The sequence below is a fragment of the Stenella coeruleoalba genome (assembly GCF_951394435.1).
Source record: "Stenella coeruleoalba genome assembly, chromosome: 9".
Classification (NCBI taxonomy): domain Eukaryota; kingdom Metazoa; phylum Chordata; class Mammalia; order Artiodactyla; family Delphinidae; genus Stenella; species Stenella coeruleoalba.
This window is the reverse complement of record NC_137155.1, coordinates 75947421-75969893: the sequence shown is the minus strand read 5'-3', so window position 1 is coordinate 75969893 and position 22473 is coordinate 75947421. Positions and strand designations below refer to the sequence as shown.

The following is a 22473-nucleotide window of genomic DNA, read 5'->3' as shown; positions in this document are numbered from 1 at the left end:
TAATAGGTACTGTGATTATTGAGGTTTGGTAAGATCGACAGATCGGGAGACAGCTGCCATTGAAAAGATAGTCCGTTACACTCACAGATCCTAAGAGCTAGAGTACAGGTCTCCTCATGGTGGGGTCCATTGCGAGGCAGGGAGAGAGGGAAACTGAGCAAGTGCTTTCATTGGGGCTTCTTCAAGGAGGAACTGGCAAGGCAGGATAAGTAGGTTTTGGCTAGTTTGAATAATTTCAGCAGCCTCTGTCCCTAGTTGTCTGACATCTGGACCTTGCGGTGATTCGGGCATGTGTAGAGTGGCCTGGAATGAGAGAGCTCAATAAAGGGGTGGTTGGGAGTGTGGGCTCCGGATTGGTTGGTTTGTATTTGAAAATGAAAACTGTGGGCCCTGAAGAAGGACTTCTCACAAGGGCGGGTGGAAGGTGGCCAAGGCAAGGTGACTCAGGCATATTATCAGTTTGTCCAGACCAAGGTGTGTCCAGCATACGCATGTAGAACAGATGTTAAAGCGTCAAGTTTACAGAAGCTAGAAGCATGTTTAATACACTGTGGCTGATCCGCTGGGTAACTTTTATGAGGTTTACAATCTGTTCTTCATTCCCAACAGGAATGAGGATAGTAATAAGTGGCCTAATTCTCCTCTGAACTGTGATCCCAGGGTTCTTAACCTGTTTGAAGCCATTGAGCCCTGAGCCCTCATTCAGCAAAGAAAGTAGTTCAGACATTCAGACTGAGCCTGACCCCTACAGAGGACCTCCCCCTGCAACCCCACCCCTCCCTTGTTTTAAGGAACCCTGCATGCTATGCAGGTGCATCTCCTCGCTGTCTGGGGAATATAAGGCTCGTTTGTAAACCTGGAAGGCATTTAGTGACTAACCCTGAAGCTTAAAGATGAAGGCCTGGATTTGAATCCAGCCCTGCCGTTGAATCTGCAAGACCTTGAACAGGTTACTTCACTTTTCCGTGCTTCATGTCACTTTTTACAGTCTGTCATTATCTGGTTTACGTATTTATTCCTTGTGTTCTGTAAGAAGCTCCACAGAGGCTGACATCTTGCTTCTTTTATGCATTGTTGGGTCTGTACTCTAGCACAGACAGTACAAGGCAGATGGTTGGGGCTGAGTAAATACAGTAGTTCCCCTTGTCCTCGGTTTCACTTTCTGTAGTTTCAGTTACCCACGGTCAACAGTGTTCCAAAAATATAAAATGGAAAATTCCAGAAATCAACAAGTCGTAAGTTTTATATTGTGTGCAGTTCTGAGAAGCGTGATGAAATCTCCTACTGTCAGGCCCAGGACGTGAATCATCCCTTTGTCCACTGTATCCAAGGTGTAGATGCTACCCGCCCATTATTATAGAAAAAAACATTAGTATATATAGGGTTTGGTACTCTCTAAGGTTTCAGGCTTCCAGTGGGGTTCGTGGAAAATATCCCCCTCGGATAAGGCGGGGATCTACTGTATTTGCAACTGGATGAAGGATGCGTGAATTCACTAGCTGCTTTTCCAGGCAGGTGGAGCTCCACGTGCTCTGCTGACCTAGGAGCCCTTATCCAGAAAGCATGTTTACAGCCACTCCTTGAGTCAGTAAAGACTCATTCCTATCTTGTATGTTCATTATTTCAGCATTTACAGAAAACCTGTGACGTAATGGTAATCAATGTTCATCAAGATGCCAGAAACTATTAAAAATCAAATTAAGCTGAAATTCATTATACTGCATTTAAGAAGATAAGTATAAGGCAATTTGAGAAAAATTTCCATCAAAATAGGAAAGGCCTTCAGAACTTAGAGTTAACCTTCAGCTTTTAGAAAAGCCTCCCAGGAAGACTGAATGAGTTCCAGATAGTTGCTGTTTAAAAAAAAAATCTTTTTTTTAAAATTATGGACAATTAAAAACATACAGAAGTAGAAAGCACAGTATAATTAATCCCCAGTTACCAACACAGCCTCCACTTCTCACTTAATCCCCATGCATCGGGATTGTTTATTAAACCATTCAGCATGTATCTGTAAAAGGTAAGGATTCTTAAAAAAAATAATACTATTGTCATATCTAAAATAATAAACAATAATTTATTTTATGATGTCAATATTTTTTATTTTATTTATTTTTTTATACAGCAAGTTCTTATTAGTTATCTATTTTATACATATTAGTGTATATATGTCAATCCCTATCTCCCAATTCATTCCACCAGCCCCTCCCCTCCACTTTCCCCCTTTGGTGTCCATATGTTTGTTCTCAACATCTGTGTCTCTATTTCTGCTTTGCAAACCGGTTCATCTGTACCATTTTTCTAGGTTCCACATATATGCGTTAATGTATGATATTTGTTTTTCTCTTTCTGACTTACTTCACTCTGTATGACAGTCTCTATGTCCATCCACATCTCTACAAATGACCCATTTTTGTTCCTTTTTATGGCTGAGTAATATTCCATTGTATATATGTACCGCATCTTCTTTATCCATTCATCCGTCAATGGGCATTTAGGCTGCTTCCGTGACCTGGCTATTGTAAATATTTTCAAATATCCAATATCGCCAGTCTTCTCATAAATGGCTTTTTGTGGTTGGTTCATTTAAATCAGGATCCAAACCAAGATCCTGACATTGCCTTGGACAATCTCTGAAATCTCTTTTAATTTATAACAGTTTCTCCTTCCTTCTTTTTGTTCCACCTGCCAGCTTTTTAAATTGAAGAAACCAGATCATTTGTTCTGTAAAATTTCTTATATTCTTGATTTTGTTGATTGCATCCGCATGGTGACATTTAACAAGTTTAAATCTGTTCCCTGTATTTCCTATAAACTGATAGAGCTGGAGGCTTGATTAGATTCAGGTTTGACTTTTTGGTTAAATTAACCTCAAAGGTATCTCTGAGTACTTCTGATTGCATCATATTGGGGACATTATTATATCCAGTTGCCTCTTTTTATGATACTAAGATTGATCAGGGCATCTGGTATTTTATGTCAACCTTATCTCTCCATTCTAAAAGTCCCCATCAGCCTTTCACACTTAATGCAGTAGTTCTCAGCCCTTACTACCCATTAGAATATCTGTGGAGCCTTTATCCACTTTTGATGCCCAGACCCCACTTCCAAGAATTGATTCAGGGTGGATCTGGGCTCAGTAATTTTTTTAAGAGTCCTGGTTGATTCTGATGTACAGACGGGACTGAGAGCCACTGACTTGATAATTTTGGCAGTCGTTGAAGATCTTTGCCAAGAGAGCCATTATTTCAGAAAAGATTATCCAATAGTGACATTCTGTCATGCTTTCTGTACTTATTAGCAGACATTCTTCCATTAAAAACTTTCATTAAGTCTTTGGTTCTTTTCTTTAGTTCGTATAGGAAAGATTGGATAAATATTGGATTCTTATCAGTTTTCTGAATAATGAGTTGAATATCCAACATCCTCCAAAGCTGGCTAATGAGTTTTGTTTAACGATTATTGTGAATTCATAGATTTTAGCATATTGGATGTTTTAAACCGTTGCATTTATTATTATTATGATGACTATTATTTTCATGCTCAAATTGTCTAACTTTAGCCAATGGAAGTCCTTTGAAGTTAGCTCCTGTGACGTTTCTGGACAACATCAGTAGTGTTTGATTGCTCCCTTGCTTTTACATATGACGTGTTTTAGGCTTATGTTGTATATTGGATAATTTAGTTGTTCTGTACAATTCCTGTCCTGAACTACCGTATCTGATAGTTCCGCTATCTGTATACTGTTTAGTGACATTCTATTTAGTAGCTATGACATGATTACAAAACAGAATGGCAGATATTTATAGTAACAGTAAATTTCAACAGGTGGTAAATGGTAATTAGGAAAAAACATAATGATTATGTAAATAAAATCCTTAATTTTTTATTATGAGTCCTGCAGAGCATGGTGCATAAATCCTTCGTCACCAGTTTGTATTTTTTTTCCCCCCAGTTAATGTCCATCAGCGTGTTGGCAGTTTCCGCTTGGATGAGGGACTACCTAAATAATGTTCTGACTTTAACTGCAGAAACAAGGTAGGCTTTATGATTAATGATTGATTTCTAGGGCTTCCCTGGTGGCGCAGCAGTTGAGAGTCCACCTGCCGATGCAGGGGACACGGGTTCGTGCCCCAGTCTGGGAAAATCCCACATACCGTGGAGCGGCTGGGCCCGTGAGCCGTGGCCGCTGAGCCTGCGCGTCCGGAGCCTGTGCTCCGCAACGGGAGAGGCCACAACAGTGAGAGGCCTGCGTACCGCAAAAAAAAAAAAAAAGATTGATTTCTTTCATCAGGGTTTCCTCAGACACTAGTTTCTAAGTAACATTGCCCTAGGGTGTTTAGACGGTAGTGCTCATCCACGATCGTTTGGACAGTTTTTCCTGCCCATGGCAACACTTGCATTTTCCAGCATATCATTAAGGTGTGCCACTGGTTCTGGAGGACACTTCTGGTTATGGTAATACCACTTGCCTGTCCTTCTGACAGTGTGCCAGCCATGTCATATTTGTGTATAAAGGACGACACAGCTACATTTCCTTAAGAAAATGATCGCCAACTTCTTCTTGCCTTCATATTCCTGAGCTAATGAAAACCAAACCCCAAATGTCATTTTCTTACCCAGTTTCAAGGATTGACCCACTAACATCTCAAGGGGCAAATTACTTAACTTCTCTGAGCCTCAGTTTCTTCATTTCTGAATGGGGATTGTATTAAATGCCACGCTGAATTTTCCTAAGGATTAACTGAGATACATTTCTATAAAATCCTTAACACGATGGAGCTTAGTAAGCACTTTGTAACGGTCGTTTTTTGTTATCTTAATTATTACTCGTACTGTTATGGCTCTAGTTAATAATTTTTTCACAGTCTTAGCAGAAAGCATTTCCCTCCCTTCATTTTAATTCAGACCAATTTCCCTTCCATAGCAGTGTTTCACATCTTTGGGAAAGGTCATTTGTTGGGGAGAAAGTGCACACTGCATATGGAGTCCCAGACCAGAGAAGAGTAGGGAGAGTCTTCTCAGTTAAGAAATGTTGAAAAGGGTTTCCCTGGTGGTGCGGTGGTTAAGAATTTGCCTGCCAGTGCAGGGGCACGGGTTCAAGCCCTGGTCCAGGAAGATCCCACATGCCACGGAGCAACTAAGCCTGTGCACCGCAACTACTGAAGCCCGCACGCCTAGAGCCCGTGCTCCACAACAAGAGAAGCCACCAAAATGAGAAGCCACCAAAATGAGAAGCCCGTGCACCGCAACGAAGAGTAGTCGCTGCTCGCCGCAACTAGAGAAAGCCCGTGCGCAACAACAAAGACCCAATGCAGCCAAAAATAAATAACTAGATAAATAAATAAATTTATAAACAAAAAAAGAAATAGTGAAAAGTCTCGTGGTTTCCTCAGGTTAAGGCTTCAAAGCTAATATTAGATCGACTTTTTACTGACAACCCCTATCTTATATTTTAAATGAGCTGAGGTAGGAAGGCTACCACTTGTATAAAAAACTAAACCAAACAAGACAAAAAATAAAACAAGCAAGCAAATTGGTGATTGTTCAGTGATTCTGAAATAGAAATCCAGTCTTCAGCTTTGAGGCGTGATGATTTAAAGGATTATTAACACAAGTCAGTTGTGTCTTGTACTATGTCTTGGGTGCATTTTGGTTGTATTTTATTTATAATATGACATTATTGTTCTTCTTTCAGGGTAGAGGAGGCTGTCATCTTGACTTATTTTCCTGTGGTTCATCCGGTCATGATTGCTGTTTGCTGTTTCCTGATCATCGTGGGGATGTTAGGATACTGTGGAACAGTAAAAAGAAATCTCTTGCTTCTTGCATGGGTACGGTGTTTATATCTATTCTTTATTGTGGTTAAAAAGACCAACCAGTAATGTATAATTGGTTCATCAGTGCACAAGATTACATGCTTAGGGAACTGTGATAGCGGTTCCCTAATCTGTGCTCATTGTTCAACATCCTGTGAGAAGGGAAGTGTTCTTTCCATGAGAGACGATTTCAGTACAAGTATTTGCTGTACTCAGAAGATGAGGCGCGGAAATATGTACACTATTTAATTATTTCACTCAGGCCATGTGTTGACATTTTCATCTGAAAGTACGAATTTTTTCTAGTGTCACGGACCTTATTACCACTCCAACAGCCCCCTCGGGACTAGAACTGAGACGTCATAATGGAACTCTCTTTCTTTCTCTCTTTTCTTGTTTTAAGCAAACCCACCACTTAAACCCATGTGGAAATTCAGGTGGTGAGGTAGCAAACAGACATCATAATCCCGGCACTGCCTTTACATAGGTTAGTGGATATGAGTCTCAGTTTCTATAGTTTTAGTGTTTTGTTTTTTAAAAAATTCTGGAACAGTTGGACTAAATTACTTCTTAAATTCCCTTCAGCACTCAAGCTCTATGATTCCAAAATCTATGATTATGCCTTTAATTCAAAAATTAGCAAACCCTCTTTTAACATTAAAAACTTGAGTCAATTAAAAATACAGTTTACAGATAGAGTTTTGAAGCTCATTGATTGTATAAAATATTATATGTTAACGGCCCCAGGGGGTTGAGGCTGCTAACATGTAATTGCAGACATATCAGATTCCTAAAAAGTAATTCATTGAGTATATTCCTTTCTTTGCCGTAGTTCTCAATGGTATCTGTGCACTCATTTCTTATAGGGAACTTAAAAAAAGGTTTTTTTATGGTGTGCTGATAAGCTGGATATCTGAGCAGAAAAAAAGCCCTGATTTGTAGCATTTGAAGATTTCTGTGATGTAAATACTCCCAGCATGGTCGATTTCAGGCTACCAACTTGCCATTACTGAATGCAGAGCTGGGGAGAGATGAGCACAGATTGGCTCTCAGGAGACAGCTCCCGCACGCCAGGGCTTGACTAGCTCCCGTCCCAAGCCCATTAAAACAGACTCTTAGTGTGAAGCTGAACTAAAGCTTTGCATTTCACAAGAACAACCTGTGTTAATGTATTACTTGGCTTCGTGGAGGATAACTCTTTAGGTCCATGATTGGAAAACAGAAAATGCTGCAGAGAAAGGGGACATGCCCATTGCCTTACTTCTGTTCACTTTGGTATACAACGCTTTTGACTGTATTTTATTTATAATATGTCATTAATTTTCTTCTCTCAGGGGAGAGGAGGTGGAGGGGTTTGGCACCTAAGTTGCAATTCAAGAAATTTGGACAATAATTTAAACAAACTAAAGTACTTACTTTATAAGAAACTTACAGTTTAAGGGATGGGTAAGGTATTGAAACTCAAAAAAAAAATCTCAGAATCCTTTTTTAAAACCACAATCTTACAACGATGTCCTATGTATACAACCAATTTAAATATAGCTGCTGTTCTTCCTCCTCCCAACTGGTATGATTCTGGATGGTCCCTGGACTGTAGAGGTGGGGTGGGGTAGGATAGCGTATTTCATGGAACTTCAAAGACTTTTAGGAACATATTTTGAAAACCATTTACGCATTCCATTAGATTGCTTGAATGCAAGTAAAACAATTTGACAAATAACGAGGTAATTTGGGCTCTCCTTGGGGCAGGATGAGTCATAGAGACTTGTGCATGGGAGCTAGTTTGTGATGTTGGAAAGAACCTTATGCTGCACAGGTGACATGGAGGACTGAGGTTCTAAGGGCCAGAAACTTGTTCATTCATTCATTCTTCAAACATTTATGGAGAATATAGGCACTATTAGCCTTTGCCATCAGACCAGTGTATACACCGTGGATAGGCAATTTCACTACTGTCTGACAAGACCTCTAATAAGATTTACTCTGAGTACTGAGGCTAGAGAAGAGCTCCAAGCTCAGTCCCAAGGGGTCAGCCTCTCCTCCAGGAGGATGACTGGCATAGATGGATACTGCTTTATCCCATCCCGCCCCTTTTGGTGGATGTACCCTTTTCCACAAAGCAGCTTTTGGTGCATCGCTGTTCCACGTGTCCCTGGCTGCGGTCAGCTCTTTGTTGTTCCTTCCTGTTGACTATCTGTGGCAGTTTGTTCCCCATTCCCATCGGGCTGCCTGTCTCCTCTTAGCAAGTTCCTAGATGTTACTCTGTCTAAACCCAGCACAGCCTTTCCTTTGCTTGAAGAATGATTTGTGGTCTCAGCTCCCAATTACCTGTTGCTCGTAACTGATCTGCATCTGATCTGCTTCTCAGGCAGTTTTTTCTCTGCCTTTCTTTCCATAGCCTCCTTCTCTAAACAGTTGTCAAATCCTGTAGGTTCTAGTTTTACAATCTCGGGATCCCGTCCCTTCTTTTCTTATTTGGAATGCCCAGGTTCAGGCTCTCCTGACTTTTTTTTTTTTCCTTAATTTATTTTACTTATCTTTAAATTTTTGGCTACGTTGAGTCTTCGTTGCTGCGCACAGGGTTTCTCTAGTTGCCGTGAGCGGGGGCTACTCTTCATTGCAGTGCGCAAGGTTCTCATCGCGGTGGCTTCTCTTGTTGCGGAGCACGGGCTCTAGGTGCGCGGGCTTCAGAAGTTATGGCTCGCGGGCTCCAGAGCGCAGGCTCAGTAGTTGTTACACACGGGCTTAGTTGCTCTGCGGCATGTGGGATCTTCCTGGACCAGGGATTGAACCCATGTCCCCGGCACTGGCAGGCGGATTCTTAACCATTGTGCCACCAGAGAGGTCCCTCTCCTGACTTCTTGCTGAAACAGTGCAGAGCCCCCTAACTAAACTTCCTGCCTCTGTTGTCTCCTAATTTACCCCAAACCAGTGCTGCCGGTTAATACAATGCAGCAGCGATCACATTACTCCTCTGTTCCAAAACCTTGAAAGACTTCTGGTTGGGTAATGAAGTGTTTAGAGACACTTCAATCTTGTGTCAAGCTCTTCTGCAATCAAACCTTCATCTGCCATTTTTAGCTTTCTTACCTACTTCATTTTCTGACTGTTCTTTCCTGCTCTTACTCCTGCTGTCCCTTAGCTGGGAATTTCTTCTTAATGCTTTTGTTTCAGTACTACCAGCCCATTACAATTTGCCTGAAATACTACCTCCTGAAATTGTAATAATGACAAAGATGATGATGATAATCAAAGTAGTTAACATTTCTCATGTGTTGACAAACTGTAATGCTTTCAGACTCGTAGAGGTTTAAATGAAATTTTTATATGAAGGGCTTTACATTAATTAATCAATTTTGAGATAGATACTATAATTATTCCCATAATATAGATGAGGAAAGGAAGCACAGGTTGGCTCAGTGATTTGCCTGTTTGCATAGCTAGTAAATGGAGTATATGGTATTCAGATCATCACAGTCTAGTTCGAACAACATGTTTGCAACAACTTCACTATTTTACTCTGTAATTGCTGCCTTTTCTTAAATGTTTAAGTATCTTAGTGTTATTTAATTATTAATACTTAGTATATCTTAAGGATTAGGCATCTCACATTGTATAAAACATTTTCCCTATGATCTTTCATTTTAAACTCAACAACAATCATCTAAGAGAGATGATTACAAATGAGGTTCAGAGAGGTTCAGTAATATGTCCAAGGTCACTCAGCACTAGCAGGTAAAGCTTTGATTCAGACCTCTGTGTTTCTGACTGCCAAGCCCATTCTCATTGGGCCTTTACCGATGTCTCCAACAGACATGTCTCAACTTTTGAAGTCCAGTGCATTTCTCCTATTATAAATTTCCCTTTTTTTATAACCAGCCCAAACTGCCAGACTACAAACAACTTGATAATATGAACCATTCATCTTGCCTATTGCTTTAATAACTTTTTATGAAATCGAGTAATAGACAGGAAATTAGAACAGTGTGAGTCGAAGTGGCCAGCACATCAGATAGGGAGGATGGTGTCTGGAAGGCAGTGAAGAGGGTGAGATTTTAAGGGAGGAGCCTGGCTGTTACATAGGTTTTGACAACAGTGGCCTGTTAAAGGGGTGAGCACTAACGCAGGATATGACAGGATGTCAGGTCTTTGGCAAGTGTTTGCAACGAAACTCACATGATTTCTTCCTTTATGTCCTTTAGCTTTTTTTTTTGTGGTATGCGGGCCTCTTATCCTTTAGCTTTTTATCCTAATTTTTTTTTTTTAATTAGGAGGTTCCTTAATTTTGGATACAAATGTTTAAATAAGCCCAATGCATTCAATCCAACTTGTCCATTTCCTTGTACTCAAAATCGCGCTTCACTTTTAAGACCTGTAAACCAGATTAGAGAAGAAAGCTTTTTTTAAAAAAAAAAAAAAAAAAAGACCACCAGTATCTCTGAGAGCTGCCACAGCTCTTGAATGATTACTAAGAAAAGGTCTGGCAACTGGGCTATGGTGCTGTTTAAGCAAAAGTCAAAATGCCATTATTCATCAGACTGATCAAGAAAAAGTGAGAGAGGCTCAAAACAATCTTTATAACTGACCTGCCTTCCCACGCTCACCCCTCCAACAAAACAACTGCAGGCTAAGAGACCACCTGTAGGAAAACATTTCTGGTGAACCTTGGTCATGAAGTCGACCCTTTTATTGAATTATAGATGCAGATTGCTAAAACACCCTAATTTAAGTTTCCTAAATAAACTACAGGACATCCAATAAAACTTGTATTTCAGATAGACGACAAATAATAGTTTCGTATAAGTTTGTCCCATGCAATATTTAGGATATACATCTACTAAAACATTATTTTTTATCTGAAACTCAAATTTAAATGAGCATCTTGTATTTTTACTTGCTGAATTTGGCAACCCTGCTCTAACCAGATTTGTTCTTAATAAATATGAAACTGTCACAGAACAGCAACTTTTATATACATATAGGAGGATATTACAAGTAATTAAATTCTAATTATATTGGGAAAACAAGCCAAAATGAATAGGAAGATAAGCTTGAATGTGCCATGACTTTCAAAGTAATTTTGGTAACAGAAATTCCTTTTCTCTTTACAAGAGAAATTAAAGCTAAATGGAAATTGGTTTCAAGCTTTAGATGGGTACTTCCCAAGGCTTTTAGCTGTAGACTAAATGAAATTCATTTGTTATTGCAGTTCTACCTTGCTATTAACAGAGGCATTAGGAAGGCAGTGCCAGCTCAGGGGGAATGTAAACAGATTGAACAGACATGTTTACAATATCGACAACAGCTGAACGTCACCGTCAGGAGATCGTCATTTGTCAGAGAGTGATGCTAATACATGCTCGGCTGCCAGCAAACCACAACTTGTCAGGCACTCGTCAGAAATTAAGTTGCCTGCGCCTTACATGTTTAAGATCAGTACCTTGTATTTAAAAGGGAAGGTTTTCTTTTCTTTTTTTTTCACTTTTATTATCCCAGAGAATTTGCACATAGCTAGTGATTGTGTGGAAGCACTTTTAAAGCTTTCTTAAAATATCCAGTGGTTGAATCAGATTTGAAATGATTCTCTTAAGAGAAATCAAGTACGTTTTTAATGGCCATGGAGAAATTAACCATCCTCAGTTTTCTGTTATTTAAAATCATAATGCAAAACAGGAATATCTTTAAATAGTAGTTAATTTTCTACTGACTCTGTTTAAGTCTTTCTTTTAACTAGTTATACATTTAATAATTATACAGCTCCTTATAACCCATTAAGTTAAAATTAAATTATTAAGTTAAATATCTTTATTATTTGCTATTTATAGTTTTGGTTGATAGCCTAGCACCTTTATTTCTAAATCAAAGTCCATCATATCATTGATTGCACGTTCAGCATCTACCCAGAGTTTCACTCTGTTTTCTCAGAAAATACTTATAGCAACTTTATATGGTTAGACTTATTTTACACCTGAGGGGAAGTAAGATGCCTGAAGATACACACCTGCTAGCTGCTTTCATTAGCATTCAGATTCAACTTATACAAGTCTATATGTGTTTCATTCCAACGCCCAGTGACTGGAATACATTTAATTAATTAATGGCACTATTTCTATAAAACTTAAATATGCTTCATCTGTAATCCAAGGTATTCAGTAGTCATTCAGTTTTTAAAAATATAATCTTTTAATGTCCTTATTAAGGAAGGAACTCTAAAAATTTGACCATCGTTCTCCCTTATCCTGTCCAAGAATCAAACAACTTCTCTTTCCCTTTCTTCCCTCTGTCCTTCTCCTCTCTTTCCTTTTTCCCTCTGTAAACATATACTGAGTACTCAGTCTGTGATAGACATGAGATACAAAGATGAAATGGGCGACTGCAAAGAAAATATCACAGCACGATACAGTATTAAGGTTATAAATAAATTAGTGTGGGAACCCTGAACAAGGAGCGGTTGGAGATTTCCAGTAGGTTGGGCAGGAGAGTCTTTATTTGAGCTGGATGTTGAAAATGTGTAAGAGTATTCTGGTGGAGGAGGGAAGCCACATGAAGAGTATGTGCAAAGATACAGAAGAATGAAAGAACATGGCAAGTTTAGGCAAAACTTAGAAGTTCCGTGTAACTATGGTGTCAGTGAAAAGCGCATGAAGTAGTCCAACCATGAAGGTCTTTGTAGGAGGGTCTGATGTTATCCCTTGGACTATAGAGAGTCAATGGGTGTTTCCAGCATTTAATGAAATGATAACATTAAGGGCTGGAGGCATTGGGAAGGCTGGTTAGTGGTTATACCCTAGTCTTTGGAAGCCATGCACGAGGTCTAGACTAAGACTAGGGTTTGAGGACTGAGTGGAAGGCAGCTGAATTCAGCAGACTTTGCTGAGATCGAATTTTTGCACATGATAGTAATGTTTGTATTACTTGACATGAGGAAACGGGGTATTACTCAATATGTATGCGTTTTTCATCTAATAGAAACATATCCCTTCAATATATGCGTTTTATTTTGACATGTTAACTAGAATTCTTTTAGAGCTATAGCTTTAAAATTTAGTTGTTAAACTCACAAAAATTTCAAGCAGAGGAAACTGAAGATGACGTAGGCATTTCTGCATCCGGAGGCTCAGCTTGCACATCTCGGTTTTGTATGCACACAAAGCCCAGGACAGAGTTCCATTAACCTTTCTGTTTCTTCAGTGATGTTGGTGTGACTGTCTCTAATTATACCCCAGAAAAGCACACAAGCAGACGTCTCTGAAAGGAAATGTCATGATATTCATGCCCTTAGTGGTGGGTCTTTGTGACAGGATCTTGAGTGTTCTTTGGACTTTTTGCTTACTTTAGGGTTTGAAGTATGAATGGCTCAAGGTTTTGTATTTCTGACTTTGGTATAATTTAGGTAAACTCTGTCATGGTACGCATTTTAAGCTTTGTTATATATTGTTTCTTATTATATACATTTGCGATAGCTTTGGTTAAATATAAGCCGTATAAATCTATACCCACTGATTTGGTGAATATCCCTAGTCTGTTCAGAGTTCAGTGACAGATATTTCTCAGGCAGCACGTGCTCTGAAGGAGTGATTCTGCTGTGGATGCTGGTTACAGGTTCAGCAAATGCTACCTTGAGGTTAATTCAGCAATTGTGTAGAGTTTTTGCTTTCACGTCTGGGTCCAACATCTATTGACTTCCTTTGGCGAAGGTAAAACAGTAGCTATTCAAAATCATATCAGTGTCTAGATGACTCAGGAAACAGAGTTAAATCAATAGACAAGCAAATGACACGTAAAAGACGAGAGAATTAAGTTGCTTAAGCTATAATGAGGAAAGTAGCTTTCAGAAAACCTGTATAGAAAAATGATGTTGAATATTTACTTAATATGCAATATCTGATGAATTTGATGACTAAATAATAGCTTATGAATTAAAGGTTTTTTTCATGAAATTTCCTAAATTAAAAACACCTACTTTTTCAGAATTGTGATCCATATATTTCCCCCTTTATTCATAGCAGGGATTTTTTTTTTTTTTTTTTTGGCCTCGCTGCGTGGCATGTGGGATCTTAGTTCCCTGACCAGGGATCGGACCTGTGCCCCCTGCAGTGGAAGCATGGAGTCTTAACCACTGGACCAACAGGGAAGTCCCCATTTCCCCCTTTATTCAGTTAAAGGGTTATTACAGGCTCCAATTATGTGCTCAGATTAAGATGAATCTTCTCAGCTCACATGACAGAAACACTAATTTAAATTTTATTTAAAATGTATAAACACTGTAGTTGTATCACTTAGTATTCCTCTTAAGCACTACATTTGAATTATTCGGAAATAAGTGATTATCCCTGAACTTTCTTTAGATTACCATTATTTTAGTTTTAAATCTTTAAAATTTGGAAACTACAAGTTTCCGCAATATGGTTACAACTATGAAGACATTTTAGAAACATCTTTAAGAAAGTTGGAATTTTATTAGATGATACGTGCCAATGTAAGAATTGTTGCTAGTTAAGTAAAAATATGAATCTTTTCAGTGCCTCTTCTAGGAAACAAGCATTTAAATATTATAAATTTTCAGGTTCTGTGCAGGGTTTACACAGCCGAGTTGAAGACACAGACTGATAACTTTTAACAAGACTTGGAGAAGTTTGCCTTTTGTAATTAAAATATTTTAATTCTAAAAGTTCTCTTTTGTGTTATTAAAGTACTTTAAAAGAACTGTAAGGAACAATAGATAGCCTTGTTCTACCAAGAGCATTTAATAAAAGGACATGAGGAATCATTTGAACTGAGATCTGAGGGGGAGGGCAGAATTTGGATGGCTGGTGAGTCATGGGCAGAGGTGGGAGAAGGGCCTTTGCAGGGGAAGCAAGGGACTTTGAGGAATTGAAAGGCTAGTGGAGGGAGCAGCTGTGAAAAGACTCAGAAGCTCATGGAGTGCTTGGCAAAGGGCATGTGTAGGTCATTGGATAGACGTGTGCCAGTCTTACAAGGCTGAGACTTGACTGTGTGACCTAGGGCCAAATTATGGAGATGTCTTGAATATATCTTGTGCACATGGTCTGCAGTGTGAAGTTTTGGGAGCTGCAGAGTGATGGGATATCTCTTTTGCTACATAACCCAGGAAGCAGTGTCTGTTCTTGCTTTCTTCGGGGCCTTTTTCTCATTTACCTGGGAGAAGATAGCTACCTGGTCCTGCCACTCTGGGCTAAGGGGGCTTCACATTTAGAGAACCCTTTTTAATGATGGAAGAGAGAATGGAAGACGTATTTTATTCTAACAATGTGCCTTTACTGATGAAGGAATAAAGGTTTTCAGGTGGGGCGGTCTAGCTAATGCTTTAGAATTTTTTTCCCAGATGTACATTGTAAACAAAATTTTATTAATCTGGATGTATTTAATTCAGGTTTAATAGCAAAATTATAGTTAGTAAGCTAAAGTAGGCACCAGGAAACTGGGTGTGGGGCTAGGATGCCCTTAGGGAGACCAGCCAGCCAAGGGCTCTTGTGGAATGGTTTGAACAGTAGTTCTTTGGAATGCTGCCACAATTTCCCAGGCTCAGGGGAAAAAAAACGTTCCATAAACAATTGACTAGTAGCAGAGGATTGTTGTAGAACTGCTTAACTTGTTTGAGAACAAACTTTTTAAGCATGTTAGAAGCACTTACCTACAGATAATGGATATGCTCCTTTCAAATCATCATTAATCTGTTTATAAAAGCAGGTCTTTAAGGATCTGCTTATCAATTTTCAATATTCTTATAGCTAAAATATTTGTTGTAACAAGCATGCATTTCTCTAAAATTGATCTGTAATTCATGCTATTTAATTCAAATTGTTCCTTCTACCAATTAGACTGAATTACTGATGTTTGGGCAACTTTGGTGACAATTTAGTGATTTTATCATTATTCACATATGGTTTTCTTTCCCTGAACATTAAGCATGACTGTGGATCAGCTTGTGTTCTTCTACTTTATTATTTTAAAAAAGAAAATACATATTTTTGGTTCAGGAAGAAAGTGTTTTTGCTGGAATAGATTTATCAAGAAGAAAAAAATAATGAACCTCTTCACTTATAATAAATATTTGTATTCGTGGATTTATAAAATTTAATGGAAACATTTCCCTTTAATACTCTTTTTAACAAATAGGTTTGAGGTTTTTCTGGAGAATGTACAAAGGTAAGTTAAAATGTATATCTTGTCTGAAAATAAAGGTAAAACAAAAGAAAGTGATTTAGAAGATACTTTCACAAATATAGAATGATTCAAAAGTTATTGCAGATATTAAAGTATGAATTCCCTTCCTACCTAATAAAATCCTTTAAAATTTCCAATTTCCTAATCTGTTGTCTTGTAAATGATGTTGTCCTAAAGACGCCGGTGGTAATGGACTCACTCCTCTTGTGTTTGTGAGGTATCTGGCCGCGTTTGCGTCTGAGAGGCATGAGTTGGATCAGAATTGAGTCTGGTGTTCTTTGACTGTGTTGCTTCGGATACTTCCTCTGTACTTTCCTGCCCAGGTTCTGGTGATGGGGACTCCTGTCTTGCGTTCTGAGGAATAGCCCAGTAATACATAGAAACAACCTCTTCCGAGACCAGAAACACCCTGTAAATCTTTTGCAATGGGGCCGAGCATGCAGACTTTAGCTGACCTGGCTTACAAAGCAACAGAAGCTATATACATGGTGACCTGTCTAGCGTGTCCAGTTGCTTTATTGCCTTACCCTTAATGTGTTACCTGTCACAATATACATCACTGCCCCCGAGAACCCGTGGCCCCTGGCTAAGTCCCTCTGATTTTGGCATAATACGTTTCTCTGTCTCAGAGTTTGAACAGCGTGTGAAGCAAACGCTTATTAATCTGAACTTCACCAACATCTTCGATAGAGAAACTAGCTCAACAAATTACCAGTGTAAATAAAATGGAAAAGGGGAGTAAATTAAGATACATTATTACAAAGATTCTTCTATGTATTTATTCAAATGTAAGCATGAACAAAGGACCACAGCATACCGATACTTTCTTACTTTAGCTCACCTTTCTGCATGGGCTCTGGAATGCCAAGACTTTGTTTCTTCAAAAACTGGTTTATAGTTCTAGCTTTTTCTAAATTAGACTGAACTCATCTCATTTATAATTCTTAAAAGAAAGGAAATTTAATGCTGCCTTTTCTTGGAAAATTTTGTAAAGACACACAGAACATGGTGAATAGTTGGCCTTCAGAAAGTACCAAGCCTGTGTCTGCTATGACATCGTTTTGAGACTTGGCTAAAACAGAGGCTTTGTGTGGACGTGTGTTCTAAGCACAAGTGCTCTTGGACTGTTAGTAGTTTAGTCCCGGTGGATTCTTAACAGAATGTCAGCCGTTCCATTATCTTGTACAAATATTTGGCAGTGGAATGCTCTTATTTACTAACTTTAAGTAATATAATATTTTTAAACCTCCAATCACTGGGAAAGGAAAAATAAACAGCTGACATAGAGATACTTAGCACTGAAAGCTTGCAGAGTTTAGCATTTGACAGGGTAGAGACTGGAGTTTATCATTTATCATTTAGTGAATGCAGGCCTTTCATCAAACTTTTTGTTTATTAAAAGAGTTGGTTATGTAGCACGTAGGTAGGAGTCAAAAGGCACCGTGTTTTTAAAATATTCAAATGTCCAGTAAAGTATGTTATATTTTGAAACAGTTTTTATTTGTGGAGAGGTGAGTCTCAGGTTGTATTAATGTTCCAAGATAAGCAAATCTGACTTTTGTGGTTTTAAATTATGTTGAATGTTACTTATGAGAAAACAATCTGAGTTTTTAGTTATGAATTAAGAGACTAGCAGATTAAAATAACTTTTACAGTGTTTATACTTTTTACTTCTCACCCAGTGAAATATATTCTCACTGAGGAGGTTCTATGATATGTGGTTTATTATCTGCTTTGCTCACACAGAGAAATTTATATATATAAGTGTTTCGTGGAAGACATTACAATTTTGTGTTAATGTAAAAATTCTTTTCCAGTTGGCATTTATACAGGAAAACAGTTTGGAGAATAACTGTTTTGTCTATTTATCGTAGGTTGGATATAGGATTTTTTGTTTCCTTTAGATAGTATATATCGCAGAGTCCTCTATCCATAAAACTGGATATGATGAGGATAAGTTTTATATCAATAGAACATAGTTCCTATTAAAAAGCTCTTAGTAATTGAAAGTATCTTTTCCTATACTTCTCAACTGCTTATAAAGTTTAATATTCTCAATAAATTGATTGGCTTTGTTAGGGCAGATTGCTTTCTTCTTTTCATTAGATTGATAGAAGTTAGAAAGGAAAAATTTTAAATAAATCTATTTTCCCCAAAGTGAAAATTATTTGAAATATTTTGTACAAAACAAACATTACTTTCTTTGAAATTTTATTAAATCAATTATTAACGTACATAAGTAATACTTATTTCATTTATTAGTGTTTTTATGAAAGTTCAATTTAATGAACTGTTAAGCACTCATTGGCTATATGACATTATATTTCATTATGAAAATTGTAAGATGAATAAGAACAAAAGTTAATTTTACTATTAACTTCAAAAGAAGCTGATCTGACTGATTTAATGTAAGGTCAAAACATAAAAAGAGATGGAATTACTGAGATAAAGTGTCAAGGAGTTTGATATAGTAGTTAAAGCAGCATTTGTGCCTTTAATTAGGCATTATTTGCCTAATTAAATTCAAATTATTTGAATTTTTTTGCCATCCTTAAAATTTTGATATTACTGGTAGTCTTTTTTTTTTTTTTTCCTACTGAAAAGGTCAGAGATGGGAATGTAGGTGTTTTAATTCAAAGACAAGAAAGGTTTTGTAAATACCCGTGTGAACATGTACTTGTGTGCATTTGTGTTCAGTAGTGGAGGGGTCTATAGATGATGGATCATGAGGTATTGCTAACACCACTGCCAACATCCGTGATATAATATGTACTATGTGCCAGCCACTACTGTATGTGCTTTATGTGTATTGGATCATTAAATTCTCCCAACTATACTATAAGGTTGCCACGATTGTTATCTCCACTTTATAGATGAAGACACAGAGACACAGAAAGGTTAAGTGATTTGCCCAACTACGAAGTGGTAGAGCTGGGATCTGAATCCAGGAACTGTGCTCTGAAAAACTTAGTGTTCTGTTGCCTCTCAATGTACCTCGCTCCATTTTCTCTTTTCAAACATACAGCTAATGATATTTTTGTAATATGTTTTGGGGAATAACTTACACAATGTATATATATACCTTTAACATAATAAATGTACATACATACATTTGCACATACACATATATACCTATAAGAATACTTTATTTTTTACATACTTTTTATATACTTTTAATTTTGTATACTCACAATACTTGATTATATATACAAACGTGTGTTTCTTGAGCAAATAAACTAAATCCAAGCCTCCCTCCTTGAACGAAATTGCCCATAACATAGAGTTCTAAACTTCAAAATTTTGTGACTGAAGTGAATTCTCCAAGTTGGAAAATAATCCAGCTCGCATTGATTTGAGCAGACGGCCTGTGTGGTTTTATGAGCAATATTGGAGGAGACATTCAAATTTCCAAATAAGGTCTAGTGAAAGAGACCTCTGGGGTGGCGGGGGGGGGGGGGGTCGGGTCTGTAGATCACATTTAAATATAAACTTTTTGCATTTTGTTACGGAATCCCTATTTTCAGCTACTGAAGGTACATTTAGGAAAAGGATGACAGCACCTGAGTATAAGTTTCCAGTTGCCACCCCCCCTCCTTTACTCCCAATAACCATGAAGTGTAATTGGGCTACTTATAATTTTCAGCGTTTTTGAATAACCTTTTCTGTGTAAAAAATATAAAATCCTCCAGCTACCAGTGTCTTTCTCTTGATTGTCGAGTCTTCGGGGCAGGGCTATTGTTTGTTTTAATTTTATTTTTACTTTTATCAGAGTGCTTCATACACAAAGTGTAGAGTAAATTTAATTCCAAAATACTTCTTATGAAAAATAGTAGTCCTCTACCTTTGTCATTTTCCACTGTTAAGAAAGAGGCAACTGCTTTCAATTTTTTTTTTTTTGCAGATTCCCTTGGAATTTACTTCCATATCTCTAAATCACATATTTATCTAACTCTTCTCATTCTTTTAGTTTTAAGCCCTATCCATTGACGTCTGTGCAAGATGAGGAACTGGTATCTTTTCCTGCCCTCAGTGCCGCACCACCCTCCAGCCCCACCCCACGCATACTTCCTCTCTCAGCTCGACACAGATATATTATCATTTTGGTTAGAACAGTGTTTACATGCTCATGACTATGTAAATGTTATTCACAGATGGGCCAGGTAAATTACCAGGTTTACTTTTTTCTTTCTGGAATAATACTTTGGGTTTTTTTTTTTTGGAATTCGTAACTCTCCTTGTTTTCTATGTTTTTCTGTCTAAATCAACTCTAAACTTCCCCTGGTGTACGTTTTCTCTTCATATATTCAAATATTTGGGGTATTCTATCGATGATTTTTTTTTTTAAGAAATCTCTCAGCACGTTCTAGACCCACTCCAGTCTAGACTGCTGAAGCTGCTGCCGTCATGCAATACCCCCTTTACTACCATTCTGAGATTTCCTTTGCCTCCCTTTTGTTTTAGATCCCTTGTTTCCTGGAATCCAAGTCATTGTCCTACTCTGTTTAGTCTCTCATTTGAGGTAGCATATCTTCCAGTAGTTTCCTGAAAAACATACATAGGAAATACATTTTTTAAAAAGCCTGCATGCCTAAAAATGGCTTTAAATACCCTTACAGGTTAATTCCTTTTTTTTAAAATTTTAATCTTATTGGAGTATAGTTGATTTACAATGTTGTGTTCGTTTCAGGTGTACAGCAAAGTGATTCAGTTCTACATATACATATATTCATTCTTTTTCAGATTCTTTTCTCATACAGGTTATCACAGAATATTGAGTAGAGTTCCCTGTGCTATACAGTAAGTCCTTGTTGGTTAACTATCTTATATATAAGTAGTGTGTGTATTTTTTTTAATTTAATTTTATTTATTTATTTTTTATACAGCAGGTTCTTATTTGTTATCTATTTTATACATATTAGTGTATATATGTGTATGTTAATCTCAAGCTCCTGATTTATCCCTTCACCCCACATTTCCCCTTTGGTAGCCATAAGCTTGTCTTCGATATCTGCACATCTCTTTCTGTTTTCTAAATAAGTTCATTTGTATCATTTTTAAAAAATTAGATTCCACATAGGAGTGATATCATACATGTCTTTCTCTGTCTGACTTAACTTCACTAGTAAGATAATCTCCAGGTCCATCCATGTTAATTCTAATGGCTATAGAATTATAGGTTGGAAATCATTTTTTTTCCTTAGAATTTTGAAGACATCCTCCTGCTGCCTCTAGCTTCCAATATTTTATTGAGAAATCCAATGCTCTTTTGGTTTTGAACCTCTGCGGAAAAGGTATTTAAATTTGAACTCCAGTTCTATTTCCCGTATTCTGCTTTATCCTCGACTATACCTAGTGTCCCCAGTCCTGAGACTCTGTTTTACTGGTTCCACAGAATAACCCCTAACTTCTTTACTGGTAGGGGTGGATAGTACCCAGCTACATAGTGTAGGGGAGGGGACCTGAGGGCTCTAACTTCTTCCTAAACAAGTTTTCAACAGATCATCCTCTTTTTAGCCCTACTTTCCTCCACTTCTGCAAGTATCCAGGGCTTCCAGCACCTAAGCATTTGGAGGGACTCTGTATGTGAATCAGGTTGTTCCCTACTTTCTCCACTACTGATTAAGCGTTCAGCTTTTGGGGGACTGCTGAGAAATTTGCTACTCAACTGTTTGTTTTGTACCTTCCCAAATATACTTGCTGTTGTCTTCTTTCCCTTTTCCTTTATCTCTGGGTTTATGTCTTTTAAAATATCCCTTTATTGTTTTAGTGAAGCTTCAACAGGGAGAAGGGATAAGGACGTGTGTTTAATCTACTTTCTTTAGTGGGAGATCCTGGGGAGTGGGGGAGGTGTCAGGGAAGCAGCTCATTTTCATAAATGAATGTTTCTTTCAGAAAAGACCTCCTGGAGACTTTATTCTTTTGTCTGTACACATATAATGAGATGAAATAATCTTTAATACGAGAAATGAATCCCCTTTATTTCTACTGGAGGATGCATTGACTTACAGGTCACCAAGGGTTAAATAGGAAGGTGGGATTTCATGCCTTTACGTTCCTCCTCAAATACACCCAGGGGACAAAGGGACTAGTTAAACTGTGCCATTCTTGCCATTCTGTGGCCAACGCTTTATTTAAAATAACAGACGAATTGATTTCAGTATTTTTAAAAAAGAATTTGGTTTCCCACCCTCCACGCCCTTCCTGCCCTCGTTTCCTAATAAAGATCTTTTGAAAAATACCAGCTATTTTCTCACTAGACAGGGATTTTACTAAAGATTTTACCAAATAACTTGTGGGTTTAGAAGACTCTTTAGAGCGAGTGACACTAACAGTCTTTAGGAGGAAATGAACAGTTTTACTTGTTGTCATTCTCCAGTCATAGTTACATCCATTCAAGAAATATTCACTGAGTACATGTTCTATGCCAGGCAGTATGTTAAGTATTTAAAACATAATATCTCTTGTA

General features: G+C 37.8%; 1 protein-coding gene across 1 annotated transcript in view; it reads left to right on the top strand.

Annotated features, from left to right (window-relative positions):
* The window catches only part of TSPAN12 (tetraspanin 12), a 65976-nt gene that overhangs the window by 11923 nt on the left and 31580 nt on the right, over window positions 1-22473 (top strand). The window contains exons 4-5 of the mRNA XM_079931669.1: window positions 3956-4038; window positions 5699-5834. Coding sequence (XP_079787795.1) covers window positions 3956-4038; window positions 5699-5834 — 219 coding nt within the window. The remainder of the gene's footprint in view (window positions 1-3955; window positions 4039-5698; window positions 5835-22473) is intronic.